The sequence below is a fragment of the Epinephelus lanceolatus genome, chromosome 2 (assembly GCF_041903045.1).
Source record: "Epinephelus lanceolatus isolate andai-2023 chromosome 2, ASM4190304v1, whole genome shotgun sequence".
In the NCBI taxonomy this organism is placed as follows: domain Eukaryota; kingdom Metazoa; phylum Chordata; class Actinopteri; order Perciformes; family Serranidae; genus Epinephelus; species Epinephelus lanceolatus.
Window position 1 is genome coordinate 10,481,873 of NC_135735.1, and position 26,047 is coordinate 10,507,919.

The 26,047-nt window shown below is 42.9% G+C and overlaps 1 protein-coding gene across 8 annotated transcripts in view; it reads right to left on the reverse strand.

The window, feature by feature from the left end:
- nav2a (neuron navigator 2a) overlaps positions 1 to 26,047 on the reverse strand; it is a 305,157-nt gene that overhangs the window by 29,171 nt on the left and 249,939 nt on the right. For 6 of the 8 annotated variants that reach the window (XM_078173805.1, XM_078173798.1, XM_078173796.1 and 3 more), the window contains 9 exons: positions 14,508 to 14,637; positions 11,785 to 12,103; positions 10,919 to 11,642; positions 9,539 to 9,758; positions 7,297 to 7,571; positions 5,299 to 5,364; positions 3,106 to 3,150; positions 2,406 to 2,566; positions 1,435 to 1,617 (listed from right to left, as the gene is read on the reverse strand). In XM_078173805.1, the coding sequence (XP_078029931.1) occupies positions 1,435 to 1,617; positions 2,406 to 2,566; positions 3,106 to 3,150; positions 5,299 to 5,364; positions 7,297 to 7,571; positions 9,539 to 9,758; positions 10,919 to 11,642; positions 11,785 to 12,103; positions 14,508 to 14,637 (2,123 nt within the window). The remainder of the gene's footprint in view (positions 1 to 1,434; positions 1,618 to 2,405; positions 2,567 to 3,105; positions 3,151 to 5,298; positions 5,365 to 7,296; positions 7,572 to 9,538; positions 9,759 to 10,918; positions 11,643 to 11,784; positions 12,104 to 14,507; positions 14,638 to 26,047) is intronic. The other 2 variants (XM_078173799.1, XM_078173804.1) reach the window with 2 other exon arrangements.

A 26,047-nucleotide genomic window follows, 5' to 3' on the forward strand; every position in this document is an offset into this window, starting at 1 on the left:
ATCATTGCATCACATTTATTGCTTAATTCGAAGATAAGAATCTACTGTAGATGACTTTCTTATTTGTAAAAATATAATTTGGATTTGTTGATTGTGAAGGTCATTCTCAGTTATAAGGAACGGTGTACAGAACTTTGTACAAGTGGAATGGTTTCTGAAAGTTTGTTTCATCAGAATCTGATGGAGAAAACTAATTTTCAAGCTGGAGTCTAGATTTACCAGGTTTCTCACAGAACACACAACTGATTCCCCAGAGGCACATTTACAAAACCAGTTTCTGTGTCACTGGATTTGCTCATGTTGCTCTTTCCTGTGTGTTCATTCGTCTCCCCTTCACTCTCCCACTAAAATTGTGACTCATATCAATCATAATATCTGTCCAAATAATGGACCGCATAACATGCAGCCGTAGTAACAGTTACACGGTATACTATGGTAATAAAATTAACAGTTATTATACCATGTATATTTGCTCATCTATGGTATTGAAAAGAAATGCAGCTTAACAGCGAATCCCACCTGCATGTGTACATTTCCTTCCTCCTCCTCGACTGCCTGTCAGACATTTTACACAAACTTGCACAACCCCCCAAACACTTCACTTCATCGTACCTCGAAAATCTCATACCATTGACACCCTACCTCACACTGTCAGTCTGTGATGGTCATCTGTGAAATTTTACTTCAGTTACTGATTAACAACATTTCCCAGAATACCTTCTGAAAACCTCAAAAGAAGGAGCGTAAACTTTTTTGATTTACCTGTTGATGACAGTTTTTGTCATCATGAAAAATTGAGCCTTGCGAGGAATATCTTGACGCTGCTTTATTTTGTGGTTTACTGTTTATATTGCGGTTCACTAAAATGTGAGTTCGCTACCAGCTGCAGCTATTTAATATTATTTCAGTGTGATTATCTCATTAAGAGAGCCATTTTCAACACATGACTACGCCCACCTCACTCCCAGTCCTAGTTTGCTCCTCTTATTCAACGCGGTGTGTTTCTATGGCCCTGAGGATTGAGCAGACTCCAGCGGAGCAACCTCGCCCGAGCGGGGAGTCTGCCTGCTGGTGGGAAAAGCACGCCTGGGTACTTTTCCCAATAAACAAGCTTATGAAAAAACAAAGCTGCACCAAAGCTGCTTATGGATTTCTAAGGGGATGGAGGGCTTTTCTTCGAGGAGCGGTTGTAATCCGTCCTAATGTTCTCTAAACAAACGGAATAATAATTCTTTTGGCACGGGGATGTGGAATAAGGAAGGAGAGGCTTCAGAGTCACAGAGAGATGGGGGCGTGCAGGTCTTTGGAAAAGGATTACTCTGTAATTACAGATTACACCAAACATGTAAAGACCGGGGCCAGGACTCACACAGAGACACTGAATATTCAGTATACATGTCTGTATCCATCCATCCTCCCCTTGTCTACTCCTACCTTCCTCGAAGCCGTCCCTGAAGGAGCCCGATCTGCTCATGGTGCGAGTCTTCTCGTCAAGAGACATGCAGGAGTTTCTTAATCGGTTGTCACTGCAAGGGTCAAAGGAGACGTCCTGATTGGTCAGGCTGTTGTTGCGCATGCCAGCGAGGTTGATCTGAGCTGCTGAGGTCGGGCTGGACGCTGTGAAAAATGATATGTGAAATTAAGTAAGGTTTTTTACCCATTATTAATACATTTTTGGATTTAATGTTAGTGTATAAAATGTCAGAAAACTGGGGATCATTTGAATTTCCCAGAGTGCAAGGCAACACCCTCAGATTACTGATTCCAACTGTGCAAGGCCATGGAGTTAACACTGGGAGACCACATGTGCCAACAGACTAGGCCCCTGAGAAAAGTTTAAATCTGAAAACTCATTTCCTGCTCTATTAGTTATCACAAGCAAGTACAGCAACATAAATGATTAACACTTTGGGGAGCTATCTGACAAATACAATGTAATTAAGACATTAGTGTTAGTTGAATGTGCTCATGATCATCATTTATTTATATTTTTAACAATATTTTGATCATATTTGAATACTGAGAAGCAGCAACTTTTTACTTCTGAGAAGATAAATCCAGAAGATGTTTGGCAATTTTTGCTTGATTAACATCTTAAATGATTAATTAATCAATTTTATGTTCGTCCACTGATAAATGAGATAAGTAGAGCTAAACGTATTGAACAGAAGCTAAATCAAAGTTTCTCTCACTTGAAAAACTGCAACCTCCTAATTGTCCACAGCTTTATGGCAATGTGGTTTGAGTTTATGCACTGAATTTGGAAATCGTTTTGGTCTCAACCAACAGAGAACAAACAAACTAGTGATTAAAGTAAACACACGTGGAGTACTGGGTTATGGTGGTGTGTGTGTGTGTGTGTGTGTGTGTGTGTGTGTGTGTGTGTGTGTGTGTGTGGGGCATACCGAGCTGTCCAAAGTTGAAGCGAGTGCCAGAGGGGGAGGTGAGGCTGGAGCTGGGGGAGAACGGGGAGTTACTGGCTGATTCCTGCAGCCCGCTGGTGGAGTGGGAGCGCAGCCAATCACGGGCCTCCTCGTGACCTCGCAGCTGTGGGGACGGGCCATACCTACAGGAAGTCAAAAAAAGGTTCAAGTGGAAGCAAGGACAAAAAAACAGAGCAGGTGCAGTGTGGATTCTGTGATTTTTACAGACAAGATGATTTTGATTTTTCTGACTTTTACAATCAGAGAGGTGAATTTTATCCTCTCAAGCAGCCAGATTAGTAGCTGGGATCTAACGTGATGAATCAGATGCTGAAACAAATCACAACAGCGGGAACATAGACTGATTCTCAGCTGTGAGCAACAGAAACTGGGGGAAAAAAGCAGCAAAGAAGCCAAAGAAAATTCGACCCCCCTGAACGCAAGCCAGCTACAGAACAACACAGTGATAGCTGTGATACAAAGTGACATGCCTCGTCACAGAAGCACAACACAACAACACGTGCCAAGTGCCAAACACAAAAACGTCAAAAGCATTTTTATCAAGCGTGAGCACAAGCCTCGGAGAGTGAATGTAGACGCAGAAACAAAAGAAAGACAGAACACAATTTGGTGAACCAGTGTGTGGAAGCGCAACATGTCCAGCAGGAAGTGAGGTCAGTACCTGAGTCCCTTCTTGGGCAGAGTGTTTCTACCACAGTGTGGCCCGCTGTGGGAGAGAAACACTTCAGAGGAGGAAAGCAAAGGAGGCAAGGAGGCAAGGAAACATGTGGCTGCATCTCTCAAGAACTACCCAATACTATCTTTAACCTGCAAAGACATTTTTCCTATTGACACTAGTACATCCCAACTTACACACTGCAAAAAATCTCTATCTGACCAAGTAAGGGTGCTTTCACACCTAACCTGTTTGGTTTGGTTAAAACAAACACAGGTCTGTTTCCCCAGTTGGGATGGTTTGTCTGGTCTGGTGTGAAAGCTGTACACCAATCCAAACGAGAATGCTTGAAAAGGTGTATCTTGGTCTGCCTCCAAACGGATTCTGGTGCAGTTGGTTTGTGGTGTGAAAGAAAACAAACCAACCACAGGATTTCATGATAGCACATATGTGATTTTAGCATGTTTTTAAAAGCTAAGCTATGTATGCTATTGTATACTTGTAACCATGGGAACACATATGCATGTCAACGAGGGTATTTTTCCTGTTTGAAAGGCTGTTAAAACCGCTATGATTGTATCTGACTCCATGTCATTTATCATTTCATTAAGTCCATTACAAAGTGTGTGACAGCAATCCCACAATAATAAGCCTCGCACCATTACAGTACAAGACGCCTTCTTTTTGTCCTGTTTTCTGCGTTACACATTATTCGTAACATGCAATCGATTTGCAGTCTAATAATACTATTAATGCTTACAATCAGTGATTTCTCTGTGAGCTCTTTGTGACACATAAGAGCATAAATATATACATCAGAAGCATTGTATATGGTTTATATATGGTTTGTTTCATTAACTCTTTTGTAAAAGTGCCTTACAGTGGCTTTATACACACAGTATGTACATAGTATTTATTCTCTATTTTTAAATATATCCTTACTATCTTATCTGTTATTATATCTAGATATAGCTACTTGTCATGATTTAGGTTGCTGTAGAATTTTTTCTTACTGAAACAATAAAAAGCATGAAAAAAGAAGCATTAAAATGCTGCATAAATATCTGTCACTGGAATCTGATTTCGTCATGTGTGTCCTGAGGATACCGGATGGCAATTGCCAAAACTGAACAAGTTACCTGTCAGTCTGTATAATTTCAGGGATGATTTGGGAATGTGAACTGTATGAATGTATATTTTCCTGTATGTTTAGGTTCATGTAAATGTAAAGCATTTAAACATGCATGTTTATTTACGCAAAACAGTTTCCAATAATTTGCATCTAACTATCACAACGCTGCCTATTAACACTGTGGCCGTCCATGCGAGTAGGCGCATTCAACACACATTGCACACCATACATTGTCCTTCGAGTGAGTGTCTTATCAATGTGAGGCTGTGGTACATAATCATCATGGGAAGCAACCTTGAGTTGGACTCTGTGCATTGGTGTTTTTTATTGTGTTTCTTGGTGGTGAGTGATTGATAAAAAGCAAAGAGGAACAGGAACAAGACTAGACCTAAAATGCAATGAGTCATTTTTTCCACTGGTTTGGACCAACCAAACTACCAGTGTGAAAGCACCCTAAGTTTTGACTTTCACTCTTTTATTAAGACAACTGAAAAGACTCCTCTTTCAAATCATTGCAATAATTTTCTTAAAAGAGGCAGATCCCATCACTGGGATAAGATCACACTTGATTACAGAAAATTCTTCAAACAGTTTCAGTCATCTCATCGTGGCTGAATATTTAAATTCTTGCTTAATTAAAGACTCTAAGGGCTCAGAGATGGTAAATCATGGCTTAAGACTGAGATTTTTGCAGTGTAAAATCAATGATAAGCATCCTAAGCTCATGCTGCTGGATAAATCTGCACATACAAATTCTACCACAAGGTGGCAGTATGTGAACACGGACCACTAAACAAAAACAGTGAAGCTGCCAACATCCACACAGACAACCTCATGTTTACAGTCTCACAAGTTCCCATTCATACAGGAGCTAGAGGTCCTAAAAATAACCACAAACTGCCACACAGAGCGAGACACCTCCACACATACACCATCGAACACAACAAGCTACCACACACACACAGCTCCTCTCTGTGATGCTCTCGGTGTGGCAGCAGGTGGTGGTTCAGTAGGAACCTCCACAGCTGTCTCACCAGAAGCCTAACACCGCACACAGGTACATTTACCTGTCCTGCTTCCGAGGCAGCGTGTTTCGGCTGAATATAGGGCTAGCGGAGGGGGAGGAGAGGGGACTGGTTGAGGACAGGAAGGAAGAATGCACAACAGACACAGAGAAAGAAAGTTTTAGAGAATGAAGTAAATCCTTCAGAACAGAGCTCAACTGCGAGATTCTTCACCAGAGACGTTAATAAGGAAACTCAGTGAGGAGGGTGATGTCATAGCCTCAAAGCTTCAACTCCAGATGCTATTAAGTTTCCTCCGAGACATTCCTGTCACATTACACAGTCAACCTGTCAGCATGGAATCCCCTACAATGACCACAATTACTGTGTAATCGACTGAGGATGCCATGGGATTTTGTTTCTCTGCTCGAGCGTGGACAGAATGGCAAACAAGGAGCGACACCTCGCCACGACAGATGCTTGCTGCATCATCGCGATTCTGGATTTTTTAAAAGGAGTTAATGTCAGTATTGGGGATGATTTCAGAGATAAAAAGTATTTAAACCCTTAAAGGAATACTTCACCCACAAGATGATCGTTTGCACATCAGTCAGTCATGACGTGTTACCTTGAATTCATGAATAAAACTTTGTTTTTCTCGCATGTTTCAAAGATACGTTTCACATCAGCTCAGTGTTTAATCGTGGAAGAATTTGTAAACTGATGTTTCTGTTTAGTTTTACTGTTGTTAAAGATGGTCCTCAACCGATCAATATGTTCTCTGTTTTCCATGGAGACATGAACTTCATAAATTCAAGGTAACACAGCATGACAAATGACAAATGGTCATTTTGTGGGTGATGTCTTCCTTTAAGTGACAGTATTGATGTCAAGAAGTTAAAAGAAACCTGTACTTCAAAAAAAAAAACCCTGCAATAAGAATTTTACTAAAATGTAGAATAAAAAGTTGAAGTATTATGCAGATGAACCCCTTTCAAACAATTATATTATACATTCTTCTCCTGGATTATTATTACAGATACATAAATGTGCAAGCAGTATTTCAGCTGTTTTAACCGGTTGAAGTGAAGCTTATTTTAACTACATAAAAGTAGTTACCTCTGAAATAACATTAATTAGAAGTACCAAAGAAACTTCAGTAACACTTTATTTGAAGGTATCTACATAAGGGTGACATGACACTGTCATAACTATGACATGACACTGACATAAACATGTTGTACATGTCATAAACATTTATGACTGCTGTCATGAAGTGTCATTTGGTTTTTGTAATGACAAGTTGACATTGTTTGGGCTGTCTTGATTATGACAACTTGACATTAATCAAAGTGACATTACCAAAGGTTGTCTTTGTCATGACAAGTTGACATTAAATTTGTTGGGATGTCCTTATTATGACAACCTGACATTACCAGAAGATGTCTTTGTCATAACAATAATAATAATTATGTCAACTTGTCATAAACACAAAAAGAGGTACATTTCTTGTTGATGTCAACTTGTCATGACAAAGACATCTTCTGGTAATGTCATCCTGGTTAATGTCAAGTTGTCATAATAAGGACATCCCAAAGAAATCTAATGTCAACTTGTCATGACAAAGACAACTTCTGGTAATGTCACTTTGATTAATGTCAAGTTATCATAATCAAGACAACCCAAACAATGTCAACTTGTCATTACAAAAACCGCATGACACTTAATGACAGCAGTCATAAACGCTTATGACATGTACATAATGTTCATGACAAGTTCATGACCGTGTCATGTCATAGTTATGAAAGTGTCATGTCACTCTTATGTAGATACCTACAAGTAAAATGTTACATACAGTCTTTTACATATGAAAAGTCAAACTCAGCAATAAAATGCATCCTTGCTCAGTTTAACCCACTCTTACTTGAGTGTACATAAGGAACCTGAAAACAACCTCATATACCACACAGATGAAGGCATGATGCAAGAACAGATGACTGACTTGAATTTTGATGGTGTTTTTTTTTTAAATGGACACCCAAAATTCCCCACTTTCCTCACCTCTCAGACATGCCGGTCTTGACGCTGCCGGTACGTCCCAGAGCGGACAGGGTGTCCTCCCTGTGGGTCCCGTGGCCGGCGCTGCCCAGACTCATGTCGATGGACTCGCTGCTGGTGTGCATGCTGCTGACGGAGGGGTATCCCATGCTGCCTGTCCCACCGTGCCCGCCCAGCGTGCTCTCTCTACTCTGGGCGGAGGAGCTGCTGAAGGTGGTGCCCCACGTCAGGCTATTGGAGGGTCCAGTGGAGGAGTAGACTGAGCCGGGACTGGAGGCCTGTGGAGGGGTGGAGGGGAGGTTATTGTTTTTAACAATCAGTGACAGTCTGTGTACTTTGAGATATAAAGTGACAGTTAGTCACTTCATATCTTTAGTAATTCATTTATTCTCTTGAATGTGCAGCTTTTCTCTGCTTCTCTTACGCATTTTTCACGTTTATTTAATGGTTTATTTGCTTTAAGATAACCATTTAAACTTTTGAACCTATGCATACTTTCTGTTGAGACATGACTGCCGCTTAAAAACAATACACAGTGAGTCACTTCATGATTGAGACAGTCTGATTAAGTCTCATGAATCATGTGAGAAGGTGACGGTGAGTTCATGACTGAGCATGTTTACACTTCTGCTGCAATACGTAGCCTACAGTTAGTCTAACAAGTTCCTGCACTACCCATCTGAACTTCCACTGAAAACACTTTGTTTGTGGTATCAGTCAGGTGAGAACAGAATCATCCTCGTGTCCCCGCCAAAGCCTCGTTGTCATCGCACAAACATCTCTAAGCTCAAAGGTACATAATTATTTTCAGTCTTAATCCCAAACATTCTGGCTTGACAGCTGACCACAAACCAGTCTGGAAAAGACGATAGCTCTAAAATTAAATGATGACAAATCTGATTGGTCATGAGTGTTTCTGTCCATTTTTGGTCTCTACTATCTGCCTCTTTAGCTGCTAAATGCTCCACTATGTTCACCAGCCAGTTGCTGACTGTTAGCCTGCTGTTTGCTAATGAGCAGGTGGTTTACAGTGGTTTTTAGAGTTTTCTGGCTGAAAGCAGCTGCCTGCAGTTGTTACAAACACTAACATTAGTCAGAGTAAACCACAACAGTGAAGCTGTGGGCCAGACAGCTAAACAATAAGCTGAAACTCACCATAAAGCTACATCAAGCCGAGGGCAAAGAGCTACCGATTCCGGTGATAAAACTCTAAAGGTTCATCACTATGAGTGAACCCTTTCACAATGTAATGGAATACGTTGTTATCACTCTTAAAGGACCTGTGTGTAGGATTTAGTGGGATCTATTGATAGAAAAGTAATACAATATTCAGAAGTATGTGATAGTCTGGAGCCCAGAATGGACAAATCGAAGACTGGCTCTAGAGAGGGCCTATCACTTTTATACACTGAAGTGGCAGCTTGAAATTGGTGGCACAAATTAACCCGAAGGTAATCAAAGGTTCTCCTAAATGCTTGGAAAGGGATGGGTGCTAGATGCCACTAAATCCTACACACTGCCCCTTTAAGTTATTACAATTCTTTCCGCGGAGGACATAAATGTCTGTACAAAATGTCACAGCAATCTGTTAGGTTTTTTTTTTTTTTTAAGATATTTTTTAGGGCATTTTTTGCCTTTAACTGATAGGATAGTGAAGTGTGAAGGGGGGAGAGAGAGGGAGAGACATGCAGCAAAGGGCCACAGGCTGGAGTCGAACCCGGGCCGCTGCGGCAACAGCCTTGTACATGGGGCGCCTGTTCTACCACTAAGCCACCGACGCCCCGAGCAATCTGTTAGGTTGTTAGAATCTGGACCAAAGTGGTGAACAGACCAACGTGCCAACATTGCCGCCATGAGCCTGGCTAAAAAAGAATTCAAATGCAACTCCAAAATAAACTCCAAAGAAAAGAAAATGCACTTTCCCCCTTTTCATGGTAAGTAATGTTTGGTGGGCAGTTGGAGAATGTGTGCAGCTAAAAATAGCAGTGAAACTAATGAATAAGTGGCTGCTGCTAAAGATACACCAGGCTACATCAGTAATTTTAAAAGGAAATATACATCACTTTGGACACCCATGAATCAAAAAGCCCAGGACCTGACATATTCTGTATGCCAAAGTTTTGGAGTGTATGGTTACCATGGAGAATTACAGCCAAATATTGGATGATTTTGTTATCCACACTCATCATTTACAGAGTAAACTGACTGATAGAGTAATTATCTCTGTTATTTGTTTCTTGCTTACCTGCTCGCTGCCCAGCGTCCCCATCCCTAATCCCTGTGCCCTGCCGCCAAACAGGAGGCTGCTGGTCTCACTGTCCACGCCTCCCAGCCCTCCGTCGGGGGACTCCAGCACCGTGCCCACGTGGTTCATGGTGGCGTGGGGGTTGGAGATGACAGTGGAGTTCTTCATGTTTTCAGCCGTGGTGACTGGAGCCTGTTTACTGGGCTTCCCACCAAACAACCTGTGGAAAAGCAGGGAGGGGAGGAAGGGTGAGACCAGGGGCTAAAAGAGCAGGAATAAATCAAAGGATGTCATTTCCTAATGTCCTAACAGTGCGAAAGATGCATATCCTGTTTGTCTAATGTGACCTTAAAGGAGAATCTAGTGTTATGTAGTTATATTATTTATTAGTATCTATGTACACATTTTGCACATCTTTAAATGCTTTATAATGCTACATTGCTTTAAGGTGTCAAAGTTGCTTTAAGCTATCTTTTTTTGTATAAATGTAAATTTAAATTGATGCTGTTGCAAGACAAAGGGTCATGAGGTTAAAAAAAATCATTAGGATTTGTCCTCCAGGGGTTATGAATATTAACAGAAATTTAAACAACAAATTACATGTAAAATATTCATGACTGTTCTGGATCAAAGAGTTTAACGGAGGCTGGCGAGACAAAAGCACCAGTATAATTCTTTACTGTATGATCCAAGGAAGAGAGTGGAAGATCTGCAGCCAGGAAAGGTAGAGTCAGTGCTCTCAAGGCCAACACACACACACACACACACACACACACACACACAGACCCATACATACACACACAGACCCATACACACACACACACAGACAAAAAACTCTCTCCTGCTTCTCTACTAATCCTGGGTTAGAGCTAAATGGCAGGCTATGATGACTGGAGCCGCGGTGGGCGATAATGGCAGCACACAGCCTCTTTGAAGAGTTATCACTCCCTCACATTAATGAGGGCAGAGCACTGAGGTAAGACTCAGCGCCCATTACCCTGTACCACACCCTCTCCCTCCAACCTCCCCCCCCCTGCACCGCCAAGGCTGAGGCTTGGCAGCTGATCAGCCCGGCTCAAAGCCTGCCTTTCACAATGGCCTGATATAACCTCACTGAGCCTGTGTGTGTGTGTGTGTGTATGTCTGTCAGTGTGTACAACAAGCCCACACATGTGATCATTACTCACCACTGTTTATCATTTACTGTGACTGCATGATTACTGTCTTTTTAAATGACCTTCTGTGTGTGTTTGGGCTGTATGTGGGTAAATTCAAGCCCATACAAGAGGACCCCACTCAGCATGTCTCATCATCACTTATCCGCCACTATGTCTGCAAGAGCATGCGCGCGTGCACGTGTGTGTGTGTGTGTGTGCTCACCTCCGCAGTGTAGGTGAAGAAACCTGCTGTCTTCCTGTCAAAGGAACAGTCGCTGCTCCTCCACTCTGCATCACCACTCCGCTCCTCAGGTTGTCTATCTCTGAGACGCCCTTCTCCCGATCTGTCTGGTTGGCCATCACGCCTCCTGAGCCGTTGGCCTTGGTCAAGCTCATTGAGTTTTTCCCGTGAGACGTGACAGAGAGTACAGCAGCCTCGATGCTGCTGGTGGAGGACCGGTTTCCGTTGCGGGCAGCTGCTCCCGAGCGGCTGGGTCTCGGCAGGCTGCGATACTGCAGCGTGGAGCGGGCACTCATGGGGAGGAAGCTGTCGTCATGGTGACCCAGTGCCACCCCGCCATCCTGCCCGCCAGCCTTCAACCCTCCTGCCAGTGAGCGAGCCCCAGATTTGGGCATCTTTCCCAGGGTGGCTGAGCCACTTGTGATAGTTGCACCACTGGCAGTAACCATGGTTCCCATGCCATGGCCCTGCTTCTTGAAACCGAAGGTGCTGGTAGGAGTGCGTGAGGTGAGTGTGTGTGTCTGGGAGTGGGGGTCTGAAACAGTGTGAGTGAGGGCGTTTGTGGTCGATGTGCGGCTGGTGGGGATCGATTGCTTCTTTGCCTCATCACCGCTGCTGCGTCCTGCATCTGAGGGCGAGCGGTGAAGACCATTAGGACGAGGAGAGAGACGACCCTTTTCTGACACCTTGACGTCATCTGTTTTACCTGCAGCACACAGAACGAGACATAACAGCGAAGTGAGGAGATAAATAATGGTTCAGTAACAATTGATATTTGTTGTATAAGTAATCTATCATTTATTTATTTGTTTGTTTTTTCTGTTATTGGTGGTGGAGGTCGTTGTTACCTGAACTGTGGGTCTTGAGGCCAGTGGAGCTCGAGGAGCCTGTGCTACTGGTGCTTTTAGTCCGGGGGGACGTCACCCCCACCTGAGTACTCATGCCTCTCCTCCAAGAGCCTGTGTGAGACACCGAGGGGGTCTTCCTCCCTGAGCCGCCCTTGTCTGACTCGTCGGAGATGTCGGAGGGGTTCCGGCGGCTCCACTTGGAGCCCGGCTCCATCCTGACCCCACTGTCTGACCCGCCGTCTGGCCTCTTCACCTCGTCTCCTGACCAGGCCTGGTGCACTGCTGTGGAAGCCGAGTGCTTCTCTGCATCCGTCACAGGCTGGGAAAACACACACACACACACACACACACATACACCCAGTAGGTCAGATTTATTACTGCTGAAGAAAGCGTCTTTTATTAGACGTTGCCAAGTGCCTCTAAAAAGCACTCCATTTTATGACCACAGCCATCATGCTGTGTGATCCTGCCAGCGTCCACACCACCATCACCTGAGCAGTTTGTGGGGAAGCTGTTTGACCACGTCAGGGCCAGAGCAGAAAGACGTCTCCTCCTTCGTTGAAATGAGAGAGAAGCATTTTCTCTGCTTCCACTTTGCTGAACAGCTCATGTTTTTGAAAGAGAGCCTTGAACTTAAAGTCATGTCTCAAGTCTGTCATCAGTTTTAAGTCTTTAAACAAGTCTTCATAAGCAAAATCCCAAGTCAAGAAGATGCCGGTCTTTTGGGATTTTGTATGGTGACCATTAAAATGAGATGACATTAGAGTATGTTCCTTTCAAAGCAGCTTTCTAAGTGTGTGTTTAAGGAGTCAAATCTTATGCTAGTCTGCACTCACAGCAAAGAAGTCCACTTTGGTTGTCTGTGATGACTGTTGTTGACAATAAAAAGTGGAAATAGCTGCTGCTCATGATCATCCTGAGCTTTACAACTTCGTTTGTCTTTTTTCAAAACCTAAAACACTCTGTTTGCAAGTTAGAGCTGAACTTGAAAAAACTTTTTGAGAAGTTTTAATTGTTCTAAATTGGGGCATAACTCAGCCAGTTTACCGTAGCCTTTATTTTTCCAACAGTAAATTACAGCTGTTTGAGGGGTGATGGCTGCTTTTAAGTTCGTTCTTTGGTTGCCACGGCAACACTACAAAAATGCAGCAAGCTGCTCTGCTCACAGAATTTAAACTAGACTTAATCAACCTGCACTGTGTTGGGCTGCTGTACGGAGAGAAAGGCTCCTTTGTGCCCTCCTTTGTTTTTCATCCAGCACCTCGACCTCTGCAGACATAACGGACACACGTCACATGGTGGTCGGCTCCACATCACGCCACAACGCCGTGAGCGTGACGTACACGCGAGTCAGCTGACAATATTATCGTCTCACCGATCACTTTCCCTGAAGGGGAGTGGCTCTTAATCAGTGTTTAATGATTTGAGGCCAGAGTCAACATCAGCTTTGGCTTTGTGAGTTCACAGCTGTAGTCTCACATTCTTCTCTGAAGGCAGAGGAATGCTGGGACAGACTGGCTTTAGAGAAATGAGGCCAAGTGGAAAGAAACGGTTGCATCAGTTTACATTAAGTTTACATTTCATCCAATTATTTCACAATACCATATGGAGTTTATGCTATTTAAGGGTATACTATGTAGGACTTTCCTAGAAAACAACGTAGAGACTCACACAAAAATAATTCCTTTCAATCATCACTTTGGATCCACTAGTAGTGCGTGGCATTGTTTTTATCTGCAGAGACCCTTCCCTCTTCCTGTATCATCTTCTTATTTAGCTGAGGCTGGGCTGCAACCTTTGGCCTGAAGTCTGTAGCCTCCAGCCAATAACAGCACGCAGGTGAGGCCAGGACTTTATAACCTGTTGCTAAAAATAGTGGACAAAAGTGAATCTGGGGTTGGCTTTTACTTTCATTTTTGCTGGCGAGCAGTGAAGGAGAGGATGGGGATGAAGAGCAACACAGAGTTGGCGTGTTTTCTGTTAGACAGGTAGGTGCCGGCAGTTAGCTCTGTTCGCTAAAATACTGGCTTTTTTATTACAATGAATACGTACACTACCGTACAATAGTACGGTAGTGTACATACAAGCAGTGTAGGGAAGAGGGGCCAAGTTTGCATGTTGTGTTTACAAATGGTAACTGACAATTCCTGCATTGTAGATCTCATTTTTTCACAGACCAAATGTGAATCTCGTGCTGCCTTCAAATGAACCTCATGTGGTCCTATTGTTGACATGGAAATCGTGCATCACATGCCTTGGTGCCTTTTTGTATATGGTGAAAACTTCAGTGGTTTTTTTGCACTTTGATTTGTATTTAGGAATCCATGAGCTTCACACTGGACCACATGTACACCTAGAATGTGACAGAATTCAAATCATACCTGAACACAGTATAAAATATGCTTACTGATACAAATCCTTTCTTTAATTGAACCTTGGCTTTTAACAACCATGTAATTTAAGAGCTAAAACTCAACTTTTGTGAGGTATATTACATATTTGCGGTTTACACACACGTCTAAATGTTTGTACATTGCCCTTTTCTAATAAAAAGGGAGGACAGAATGAAAGATTTAATGGGATTGAATTAATCCAGATGATAAACCAACTTTGAACCAGATCCAACATGACACTGGCTATCCCAGCCTGCAGCACAACCATAAAAAAGTTTGATATTTTTCATAAATGTGGATGTATGTGTGTGTTTGCATGTGTAGTCTTACCTGTGTGTTGAGGCCCTTGCGCTGTGCAGCGGGCGTGTTGGCGTAGGAGGAGATGGAGGAGCTGGTGTTGATGTCATCTGTGTCGATGTTGTCGCTGATGCCACTGCTCACAGAGCTGCTGTCATCCCAGCTGGAAACACAGACACACAGATTCCCTTTAGTCCTCTTTAAACAGTCAATCTGGAGAGGAGAGTGGAGAGGATGGGGGAGTCCTCTTGGCAGACAGCGTCACGACGGCTCTTCAGTAACATGTTTAGTTCCTCTTTGAAGAGACACTCAACAGACGGTTAGCAGTGAGACATGAAGCTTCTTATACCATGAACACAATGCTGCTGTGCATCAGTCAGCTGAACCATTTACAGACAAAGATCCAGAAGAAAGAGTGAGGGGTTTTTTGCTAATTAAGTGAAACAGAAGTTGATGCTTCTGTCCTTTTCTTCCTGTGTTATATTTTAGGTTAAGCATAGATTTATACACATCTACACTTACAATATAATTACTGTAGGTGTGTGAGTGTGGTTGTTAAAGAGCGTTTATGGATGCATACTGAGTGTCCCTACATATACAACAAATACAAATACAAAAACTTAAAAAAAATAAAAACCTTAAACTTAAAACTAAAAAATACTTTGTACACTTCATTTTACAAGGACAGCAAATATTTCTGATAAATACATGCCTTAGTATGAAAAGAGAAGAAAAACGTAATCTATTAACTCCAGTGTTAAACCAAAATAAAACTGCAAAGAAGAAGAAAAAAAAGATGGATCTGGCTTCTCTGACTGCCTGGAGTCTCTTTCTTTATTCTCCGTCTGAACTGACTTCAGAACACACACACACACACACACACACACACACACACACACACACCAACAGGCTGAATGGGGTTGTCTATCATACGAACAAAGGCTTGTCGGAGGGGTGACATCACAGGGTGCGTTTCTGTGCGAGTGTGTGTGTCTGTGTGTGTCTGTGAGTTGTTCAAACAAACCCATCTGAACAGAGCAAACACTCTGGGAGTTAATGCAGGATATTTGTAAATATGTGTGTGTGCGTCTGTGTGTCTGTGCATGCGTGCATCCGCTGGGAGTCTGTGGGGGACAGGAAGCCCGGCCAGTTGGCAAACATCGCTCTGAAAGGACCAGAGGGAGGCTGATGGTCATGGCTAGTGCAGGGTTGGCTGCACCAGAGGAAAAACACACACACACACACACACACACACACACACACACACACACACACACACACACACACACACACACACACACACACACACACAGCCAGTGTTGTCAAACTATCTGTATTTCCACAGTCGTCTGGGGTCCGTTCAGTTAGTCATTTAAGACCAATGATACATAAAAACCCGTCAAGGAAGTCTTTGTATGACAGCAGTGAAACAATAATGACTAATAACACACACACACCCCTCTTCACACACCCCCTCTGCTCCTATCACACCAACCAGACCTTAAGTTTAAGGATTACTTTCATTATTGATTCAGCTGCTGATTATTTTCTGCAAATAGATTAGTCTATAAAATGCCCATCAAGTTCTCAGAGCCCAGGACGATTTCTTCAAATTGTTGAAGACAACTGTGCTACAAATAGTCCAAAATAAAAAGATAATTTTATCAGCTGGAAGCAGAAAAAGTTTGACATTTCTGCTTGATAAATTATGTTACCAGTAGGTCAGCATATTGTTGAAATTCTTCGTTGCTATAGCCAATATAATTCTTAGTTTATTGATACCAAACAACACTATTTCCAACAGCTTGCAGTAGTTGGAGCAATATGACCATGTTTTTCTACTTTTTAACTTGACAAAATAAACCAAACTTGTCCAAAGATCAGTGTTACATATTGTGGTAACACAAGCTGCCAAACAAGACTTTGCCTAAATAAAATACAGCCTGAAATTAGCAGATTCCTAAAAATGTAGAAAACATCTCAGAGTGAGTCTAAGCATCCGACCAGCATCCAATGCCAACTTCCGATACTTGATGCCTGTGACATAAAAAAAAAGCACTGAAGTTGAACACCCAGCACTTATCACCACTCATTCATCATTCATCTGTCAAGTTAGATTTTCAGACGAGCAAGATGGCAAGTCAATGCAGAGCTGTTCAGCTGCCAACTTGGAAGTCCTGAATGTTTCCCACCAGCACATGAACACAACATCATAATTACAGCTTTTGAAAAAACTAAACAAAAACAAAGATTGCTGAATGGCTCAAATCCCAGACTCAGATTACCACTGAAATCTAATCAGCTGGTCCCCGGCAGATTTCAAGCCAAACGCATTTGCAGCTTTTTTTAACAACCTGACAAACAGAGAGGGGGAAACATAACTTCCTTCTGGAGGCACCGGCAGAATAAATCAAACAGCGGCAGAGTTGAAAGCATCCGTGGAGCAGACGAGCCGAGAGGTGCTGAGAGATTTAGACTGACCACAACTGTCTCAGCTCATCCGTACAGCCACAGGGGAAAGTCCCACACACACAGACACACACACAGATACACACACACACACAAATGTGCAGAGAGAAAATAAAGATATGTGGACAGCAATGACGAAACAGACATTTACAAACCCATAAAGATCTCAGCACCTCCTGAACACAGATTGAACCAGTTGGATTTACTACAAGTTCCCTTGCGCATACACACACACACACACACACACACACACACAAACACACATCTACCTGGTTAGGGTGCCTGTGTTGCCGTGGGAACCAGAGCGCTGCGGGAAAATGCCAAGCTGGACAGAGAGCTTCATGACTTCATGCCGCTGAGAGAGTTCACACAGCCAAATGTCTCCCACTCCCTCCCTGTCTGCCTCTCTGAGCCTTCTCAGTGTCTCTCGCCCTCTCCCTCTCGCCCTGGCACTGTTCCTAGATTGAGCTCCTTTGTCGCTTGCTGCACTGATGCTTCATCCCTTGGGCACTGTTCGTCTCTCTCTGGACTAACTGAGAGAGAAACTGGAGGGGGAGAGAGGAGGGAAGGACCTGCCCTGCTGCTGGTAACATGAGCCTCCCCCGGGACTGTTAACCACTTCACTGCTGCAGCAAGGCCACTAATAGAGCCCAGCAAGACACACACAAACACACCCCGAGCCCTAAATAAGCCACTTCAGCCTAACAAGAGACAAACGGCAACACAAGTCAAAGCCGCATGATCACAGACAATCTCCCCCTGAAACTGAAGGACAATCCTCATCCCACTGTCGCTTTCCTGTGTGTTTCCCAGCTATGGTTTGTGTGTGTCTGTGTGTGCAAGACTGCAATTTCCCAGACAGATCCACCCTGACTAACTGACAAGCCAGTGCTAATTAGAGATCAGGCCAAGCTGCGTGGCCCAGCCCACAGCCTCCCGCTGGCAAAGCAACCCGCCAGTTAACCACCGCCGGGCCCTGTACGGCCAATCAGGAGACGGAGACGGTAACTGCTGGCTGCCCCCAGGAGGAAGCGGTGCCAAACACAGGCCAGCAAGGCCGACAACTAATAGATCATCACACTGAGAAGAAGAGGTGAAGTGCCTCTTACTGTTCCTCTTTAACCTCCAGTGTTAGGATTTAGGAGGATACAATAGCAGAGACAAAATATAAGTATGTCTCCTTTAATGTATAATGACCTGAAAATAAGAATCGATGTGTTTTCCGTACCTTAGAATGAGCCATTTATATTTATATCCATTTGGATCTTAAGTTATCAGAGAAAAAAGGTGGCACATATTAGCAGGTGCTGGGCTAGAGGCCTGTCTGCGATGAGCAGAGCAATGTCGTAAAATATTGCTTTGTTTTTATACCATTTGCTTGTCATACTGCTCTTTGTTTTTGTGCAGTTTATTTCACACACTCATATAGATATATATATTGCTGTGTACTTAAAATTTTTCTACTGATGCTTCCTGTTTGCACTATCCCTACATCCTGCTGCTGTAAGTTTTTGTAAGTTTTTCCAGTTTTAATCAACTGATTTGTTTGTTTTGAAAAGGAGGAGACCTCTGTGAATAATTCAGCTCCCGGTAAAAACCTATTTCACAACGAACACTGAAGGAATTCTAACCAAGAGAAGTTTCAGCTGGTTGCAATCTGCAACCCTCACCACTAGATGCCACTAAATCCCTCTACACTCCTCCTTCACAGGGTCAGTTCACCAAAACCACAAAAAAAAAGTTTTTTCTTTGTAAACCTCTTACAGTATCTTGCCATTTAGATTCTCAGATTTCTTCCTCCACCGTAATACAGTGGCGGTGAATGGGATTTTGTTTCTTCACAGCAATGAAACATGCTTGGATTTTGGGTGAACTGACCTTTGAATCAGCTGGAATGTTCAGCTGAACTCTGTAAGCAAGCTTGCCATTCACCAGCATGACACACGACTTCATTCTCTCGCTCACTGGAGAGGCTAAAAGGCCTATAAACTGGTCAGAGAGGACAGTAGTGGAATAGGAAGAGTGACCCAAATCAAGACATTCCAGAGAGGAACCTCGCCTCTCGCCAGGTCCCTTTAGAAATCTTTTTGCTTTCCCAGAGGGGTCACAGTTCAGAGGTGAAACCTCCAAAGAGAAGAGCAGAGTGGGGGAGGCAAGGGGACCAATGAAAAAACAAGGCTGCCATGTGGGTCAGCCAATAGGAGTGTCTGGAAGTGTCCTGAGAAAAAGGCTGTGGTTGTGTTTGTTTAACTTTTTTTGTGTGCGTCCCTCAGGGCCGCGGTCGGTCGATGGGTTGTTCGGCCCGGCAGTACAGTAACCCGCCCCCCCCCCCCCCCCCCCCTTCCTGAAAAACCAGTCCGACGCTGGCACATGCACACAGGATCTGTGCCGCAGAAATATACACACAGACATGCGGCCACAACAGACCTGTGAAGCAGAAGTAAGGGGATTTCCTGTGTTTGAGGGGCGACTAAGGTCCTCGCACTGTGGCTGGATCATATCACCCCAAATCTCTGTCTCTGTCCACACAGACAGACAGACAGAGAATTTTAACTGTCTTTCTCACTTACAGCCCTCAGGGTTAGGGGGGTGGGCACAGTTGACAGGTGAGCTCTGTTTATGTTGTATGGACACAACATCAGCACAGGGGAGCTGCTGTCATGACTCTATCCCACATTAATCAGCTCCAGCACAAGCATGCAAAACACTTTATTCCTACCAGTAAATATGGTTTGCATAATGCCACAACCTGAAAAACAACTTCTTCTTCTCATGGTGCTCCACAATAACACAACATGATCCTTTAAACATTTTCAGTGGAATCTTATCTTGATGGTTTGAGCTTGATATAGACTGAAACTTGTTTAGACAAGTGTACAATACAGTATTTAGTTATACAATACCTGATCATTGGCACCAATACGATGCCTTACTTTGAGGGATATGAATACGTTTCTTTGCAAAACCAAATGTGTTATTTGACAAAAGAAGCCAAACCTCCTAAATTCAAATGCTGTCCAAACAGAAGCAGCTGTTTATGAGCTGTTCTTCTATAAAATCAGGTCTGAAATTGGCAAAGTTTTGAAATAATTCAACAACAATCTGATCAGACATTGTGTAACATTTTCAGTTGTTTATTGGCAAAAATTGATGTCTGCATTCATAAATATGTCATCACTGGTGTACTATTACCTCCACCAATAATCTGACATTCTTGTAAAAGGAGAATTTTGGATTTGTTTGTACAATGTGCAGGTAAGTCATCTGGGGGGTTCCATAACGTTTCGCCATCTTGAGAATACATTCGCCAGGAAGGGACATACAGCACCGCCTTCTGCGTTTTCATTGAGAGCCAGGCCAGCACTGCGTGACTGAGGAGCCAAAGGAGAGGAGCAAGAGGCGCTTCACTACTACCCCGGCAAATTTGAAACAAAGTCCCACTCTTTGAGCATAATGCAGGATCATGCATATGCAGCATCACGGGAGACAGAATCCTCGTCGCCAAGAAAGCGCAAAAGGGAATAGAAAAGGCAACGTGACCGGTGAATTCAAAAAACGAGGGTCAACATCTGGTTAGCCATTCCCAGGTGGAGAGAGCTGCTGAAGGAGAAAGGTAATACAATCACAGCTAACAGCACTAACAGTGGCGCTGGCTGCTAACAGCTGTTAGCGGCACTGTTAGCTGCTGTTAGGAGCCTGAATGAATACTCCATGTAATATCGGATGACATGGTTTCATCAGTGTTATCATAGCTTTTTGGTACACAGCGGCTACCGTTGTTGCAATACGCATTTGAAAGGGTGAGGCGTTAGAGTGCGCGATCTGTTTGATTGCAATATATGATTTCAACATTAGATGGGAGAAATTCCTACACACTGTGGCTTTAAGGTTCGATATTCAGTCGATATTCATTATTTCACAGAATCATGTCAAAATTACCATTGTTAACATACTATAGTTTGATACTGATTTCATCCATAACATCTGTATATTCATATATATTTTTCACCATGCCGGCTGTTTGTCAATGTTAACGAATGCCATTTAAAACTGACCTTTGCTTTATCATCACAGTATATCCTATGTTTAGTACTAATTTCCAGTAGGCAGTATAACCATTAAAACATAATACACAGGCTTTTAAAATACAAAATGCAATCACACAACTATCAGACACAGCGAAAAATGCAGTTTCCTGCTAAAAAACAGAATTATATGTGTTTAAAATAGCATGAAATTAATATGCAAACTGGGCTACTTGAGCAGGCATGGAAAGCAATAATATGACACAACAGAAATATATGACAGCACATGTTTCCCCAGGTATCAGGAAGTTGCTTTGCCAGTTTTACTGTGTCAAAGAGAAACGTTTGTCATATCAGTATCTGTGCTTGCAGCTGCTCTTTGCCTCCGGGGTCAGAAAATTTAAATCAGTGTGTGAAGACGTAACTACATGCAAGCTGCTGGCATTTCGATCTTAAGTATGATATAATCGCAGGTGTTTTTACTACCTCTGCCAGATTGTTTAAATGTTTTGGTATAATTCACATTAAGTTTTTATTTTCCACAACTGAAAAACATCTAAAACCTGACTACATTCAGGACTCAAGGTCCAGTTCAAACTTATCTTTCAATCAAAAGACAATAGTTTGGACTAAATGGGCAGAGTGAGGGTGAAGGAGGCAGTGAAGGGGCCGCTGGGAGAGGACAGGACCCAGCACATTCCAGGCCGGAGACCAGGAGCTGTGTGGTACAAAAATGACACAGCTGTCCCTGCACTGACGAGAAATGACAGGACTGAACTGGACAACGCACTCAGGAATGTCTCTTTTCCTCTCTCCCTCTCCCGTGTCTGGTCCCATTGTCTCCGGTCTTTGGGAAAACATTTGCTATCTGCACTCAGAGAATTTATCAAAGCATTTAGATCTCCCTGGTTGCCTCTCATTCACACAGATTTCCTTTGACTCGTCTCTTTCCATCTCGCCTTCTATTTGATGTGTAAACACACACTCCCTTAGATCCGACCGACTGACCCGGATCCACGGTAAAACCTCTTCACTCATGTGGCACGCATCGCTGGACACAGGCACACAACTCCACCGTGCTTCTGCATCTGCCCGCGCAACGAAAAGCGAAATTTAAAAGACTACTGGGACAAATGTGTGGAATTTGTCACATGTGTGCAAATGCACTACTTAAACATTCACTGCATACATACCAGTCTACTGTCGCTGAAGTGCTAGAATGAAACACAGCCCCGTGACTCCTGCCTCAACATCTGAGCTCCACAAAACAGGATAATGGGATCCCTGGGGCCAAATAATGAAATATTAGCAGTTTTGTCGAGGTGCAGCTACAACAAGAAGGCAAACTTTTCCTAGAATCTGTCCTCTTTTATTCTCATTTGGTTTGAAACCTTCTTTGAAAACATCTCCAGATAACAGATGATGATCCACTCTGAGGAAATAAAACATTTTCAGGAGTTTCCTCTCTTAACATCCAGCCACTTGTTTTCATTCCACTTTGCTATGTGCTCTATTTTTCCACAGATGATATGCAGATATGGGCACATCAGCAGAATACACTGATTTTCAGTAATATAAATCTACATGAAAAAACTTGTTTACTGACAGTGTGGACAGTTTATTAGGATCAATATTAACTCTTCCTATCTCTTGTGGAGATCCCAAAGTTTGCAAAGACACCAAATACGTCAGGCTGCATTTTGGATTTTATATCATTAGAGGGTCAGATTAAAATATGTGATTCTGTGTAAACCTCATATAGCTGCTATGAAGAGCTGCATATATACGGTAATAGAGGATTTCCCCAACCTTAAAGCTATCTTAGGTGAAATAAATCGGAAAACTGTGACTTAAATGGTTAAAATCAGACCTAAAACACACATTTTCCCATGTGACTGATACCATTTGGGGCTCAAAGGAGAAAATCTTACCAAGATGTTGGTCTGTAACCTGTTACATTTCAAGAGTCCATGACATTAAACCTTTCTTGCATGCAGACTTTTGTCCCCAAGCTTTTCCTGCAGTTCAAACATGAATAATCGACTTCATCCAGTTACTTCAAAGCCACAACCTGCATGAACCTGCTGACACCTCGACTTCCCACCCACACCTAACCTCACGGAAAATATCAGTCAGGGGAGGTACGAGGGATTAAAACTTACCCTGCGCTGAGCGCTCCGCAAACCGCTCACTGCAGATGAATTAAAGTCCAACATGCTCTGTTCCTCTGCTCTACTTTCTCCATCTACTGTTTCCTCCTGGTGGTTTGGTTCAGATTTCAGACTGGACCAGAGACGTTGGACCGAGTATCTGACCTCTGTGTTTCCCCTCGCAAACAGCTGGCTCTGTGGCTGTGGCTCTTGTACTTTGCAATCAAGACGCCCTGGTTTTGAATCCAGTCCGCAAACTGTTGCATATCAAGCTTTCTTTCTCTCTGTGGGTCATTACTCCATCTCACTGCTTTCAGTTGGGTAATAAAGCAAATAAACTGGACAAAAACAAAAACAGGATAACACAAACAAGCTTGAACAAATAATATGACGGAGCAGTGAGTACAAAGATCAGGAGAGAACTGTGGATGTTCGAGCTGCAATGTTTGGTATAAAAAGGAGAATGTGTAGGAGAAAAACTCTTATTTACCTGTGTGACAGCCCCACCCTCTTCTCTAAGTGTGTGTGTGTGTGTGTGTGTGTGTGTGTGTGTGTATGTGTGTTTCCTAAGGCGAGGCAGGTGTGCTTGTTAAAAGCCCAGGGGAGTAAGAAGATGGTCTGCTGATACGGTATCCATGGCAACGGAACCATCATTTCTCTTAGGAACGTACTGCTCAACCCCAATACACCTCCTCCCACATGTGGAGAGCAAATTTATTCTATATGTGGTGAAGCTAGAAAGACAATCTACATCTTACCAAACATGTTGCACCCATTACAACTCATACTTTCTTACAAAAGAAAAGACGTATTTCCTGTCTCAAAACTCTCTGCAACTATTGCTCAGTCTATACTCCGACAGAGGAAGGCTTAACACAAATTGATGGTGCAAGCTGTGATATGATAGCTTCCTCCATTTTAGACTTTCCGGCTAGTCATTCTGTCAAAAGCCAGGGCTGTCAAGACACTGTCCTATTGATCAACAGTGCAAATTTGTGATTCGAAGTTCACAGAAGAACTTTTTTAAAAAAGCAAATAAGACTAAAATGACTAACATGGACATTTCTGCTGTGTAGGTGGAGCAGTGCTCTGCAGCAGCTGGGGTATGTGAGCGTGTGTGGGAGCAGCCCATTAACTTGGGAACACATTTGACCTTACATCTTGAATCAAACCGCTACAGATTGTGGGTCAGACTGCCTCAGCCTGCTCCGGCGTGCCTCAGAATGCCTCGCTGGACTGACTTCATTACAAACAGACACACGCAAACACACACACACGCATACACACACCACTGGGACGCAGCAGAACTCTACTTTCAGTATGAACATGCCTCGGAGGCATTTATAGTATTTAGTATTCCAGGAGAGTCAAAGGCTGCAGGAGAGTCTGGATATCAGTGGAATAGGGTTTGGTTGCATGAAGTGTGTTGTGATTATAAGGGGATCTGTGTGTAATTGCAGAAGATAAGGCGAGAGCAGACAAAGGATAGGTGTGGCTGGTGGGTATCTCAGAACCAATGTTTAACACACTCTCCTCTCAGTGAATGTGATGTTATATTTACAAAAGAAAGAGGTCAATTTTCTCTTTTCTCAACAAGACCAGATCTCAGGTAGATTGTGTCAGTCTGCTATGACTTAAAGACGTCACTGCAATTCTTTTAAATCACTGACTGCACAATTTTAGCTCCAGTAAGACTGGAGTTCATTTCAAGTTTAAGGAGATAAGATTATTACTTTCATATCTGACTTGTGAATGCACACCAGTAACTGGAACACATTTAAAGATCCTGTGTGTGGGATTTAAGGGAATATATTGGCAGAATTTGAATATAATAAGTATGATTTCTTTAGTGTATAATCACCTGAAAATGAGGTCCTCGTCCACGGAGATCACCATGTTGAACTGTACACTAATTTGACCATTTTGTGGTCTCAAGCACGATTGGCTGAATGGTCAGCTGCGTCCGCCCCACGAGACGCTGGGACCCATCAGTAAGTTGAGCGAGAATGAGATTCAAAACAGAAGAAGAAGAAGAAGAAGAAGAAACTAGAAACACTAGAGTGATTATATTTGCCAATAGCGCATCAGTAAGCCTTTTATTTTGGTAATGACGGGTGTACGATAACTTTCCTCAAAATACGATCATTTTAGTCTGGTACGATAATCCTACATTTCCCACCTGGCAACGCTGATCGGCAACAGTAGTGGGCAGCCCCATCGCAACTAGAGTGTCAGAAAAACATGATTTATTTTTACATCTGAAACTGCTTTATTCATCAGCTTTACCAGTGTAAATCAACACATCCATTTGTTTTGGAGAGGAAGAGACCTCTGCTGATAATTCAGTTCGCAGTAAAAACACCTCCTAAACGTGTGGATCTTAAGTTAGCAGAGAAAAAAGGTGAGCAAACATCAGCAGGCCTGTCTCCGTCATGCCGAGCAGCATATGAGAACCACTATCTTGTAACATGAAACTGCTTTATTTAGTGTGCTTACCGCTTTGAATCACTGCATCTGTTTGTTCTGGAGAGGAAGAGACCTCTGTGGATAATTTGGCTTCTGTTATAAACATTCTGAACAATAAACACTGAAGAAATACTAACTGGAAGTAGTTTCAGCTGGTTGCAATCCTCACCGCAGGATGCCATTAAATCTCCCTGAATCTTACACATTGTTCCTTTAAGCATGCAGGAAGCTCTCAGTGTAATAGTGCTGGGTTATCATGGTCTGTTAACTAACACTGCAGCCAAGTTTTTGGCTGTACCACAATTTCAACATGGCCAGCATGCAAAGGAGTAAATGGACATCTACTGTCCTTTCAAACCTGAAGTAAAAGAGTTTCATCAACCTTACTCCAATCTGCAACTTTTCATGTTTCAAAATGGAAAAATATCAGGAGAAGATCATGCAAACTGCACTATCTGACAAC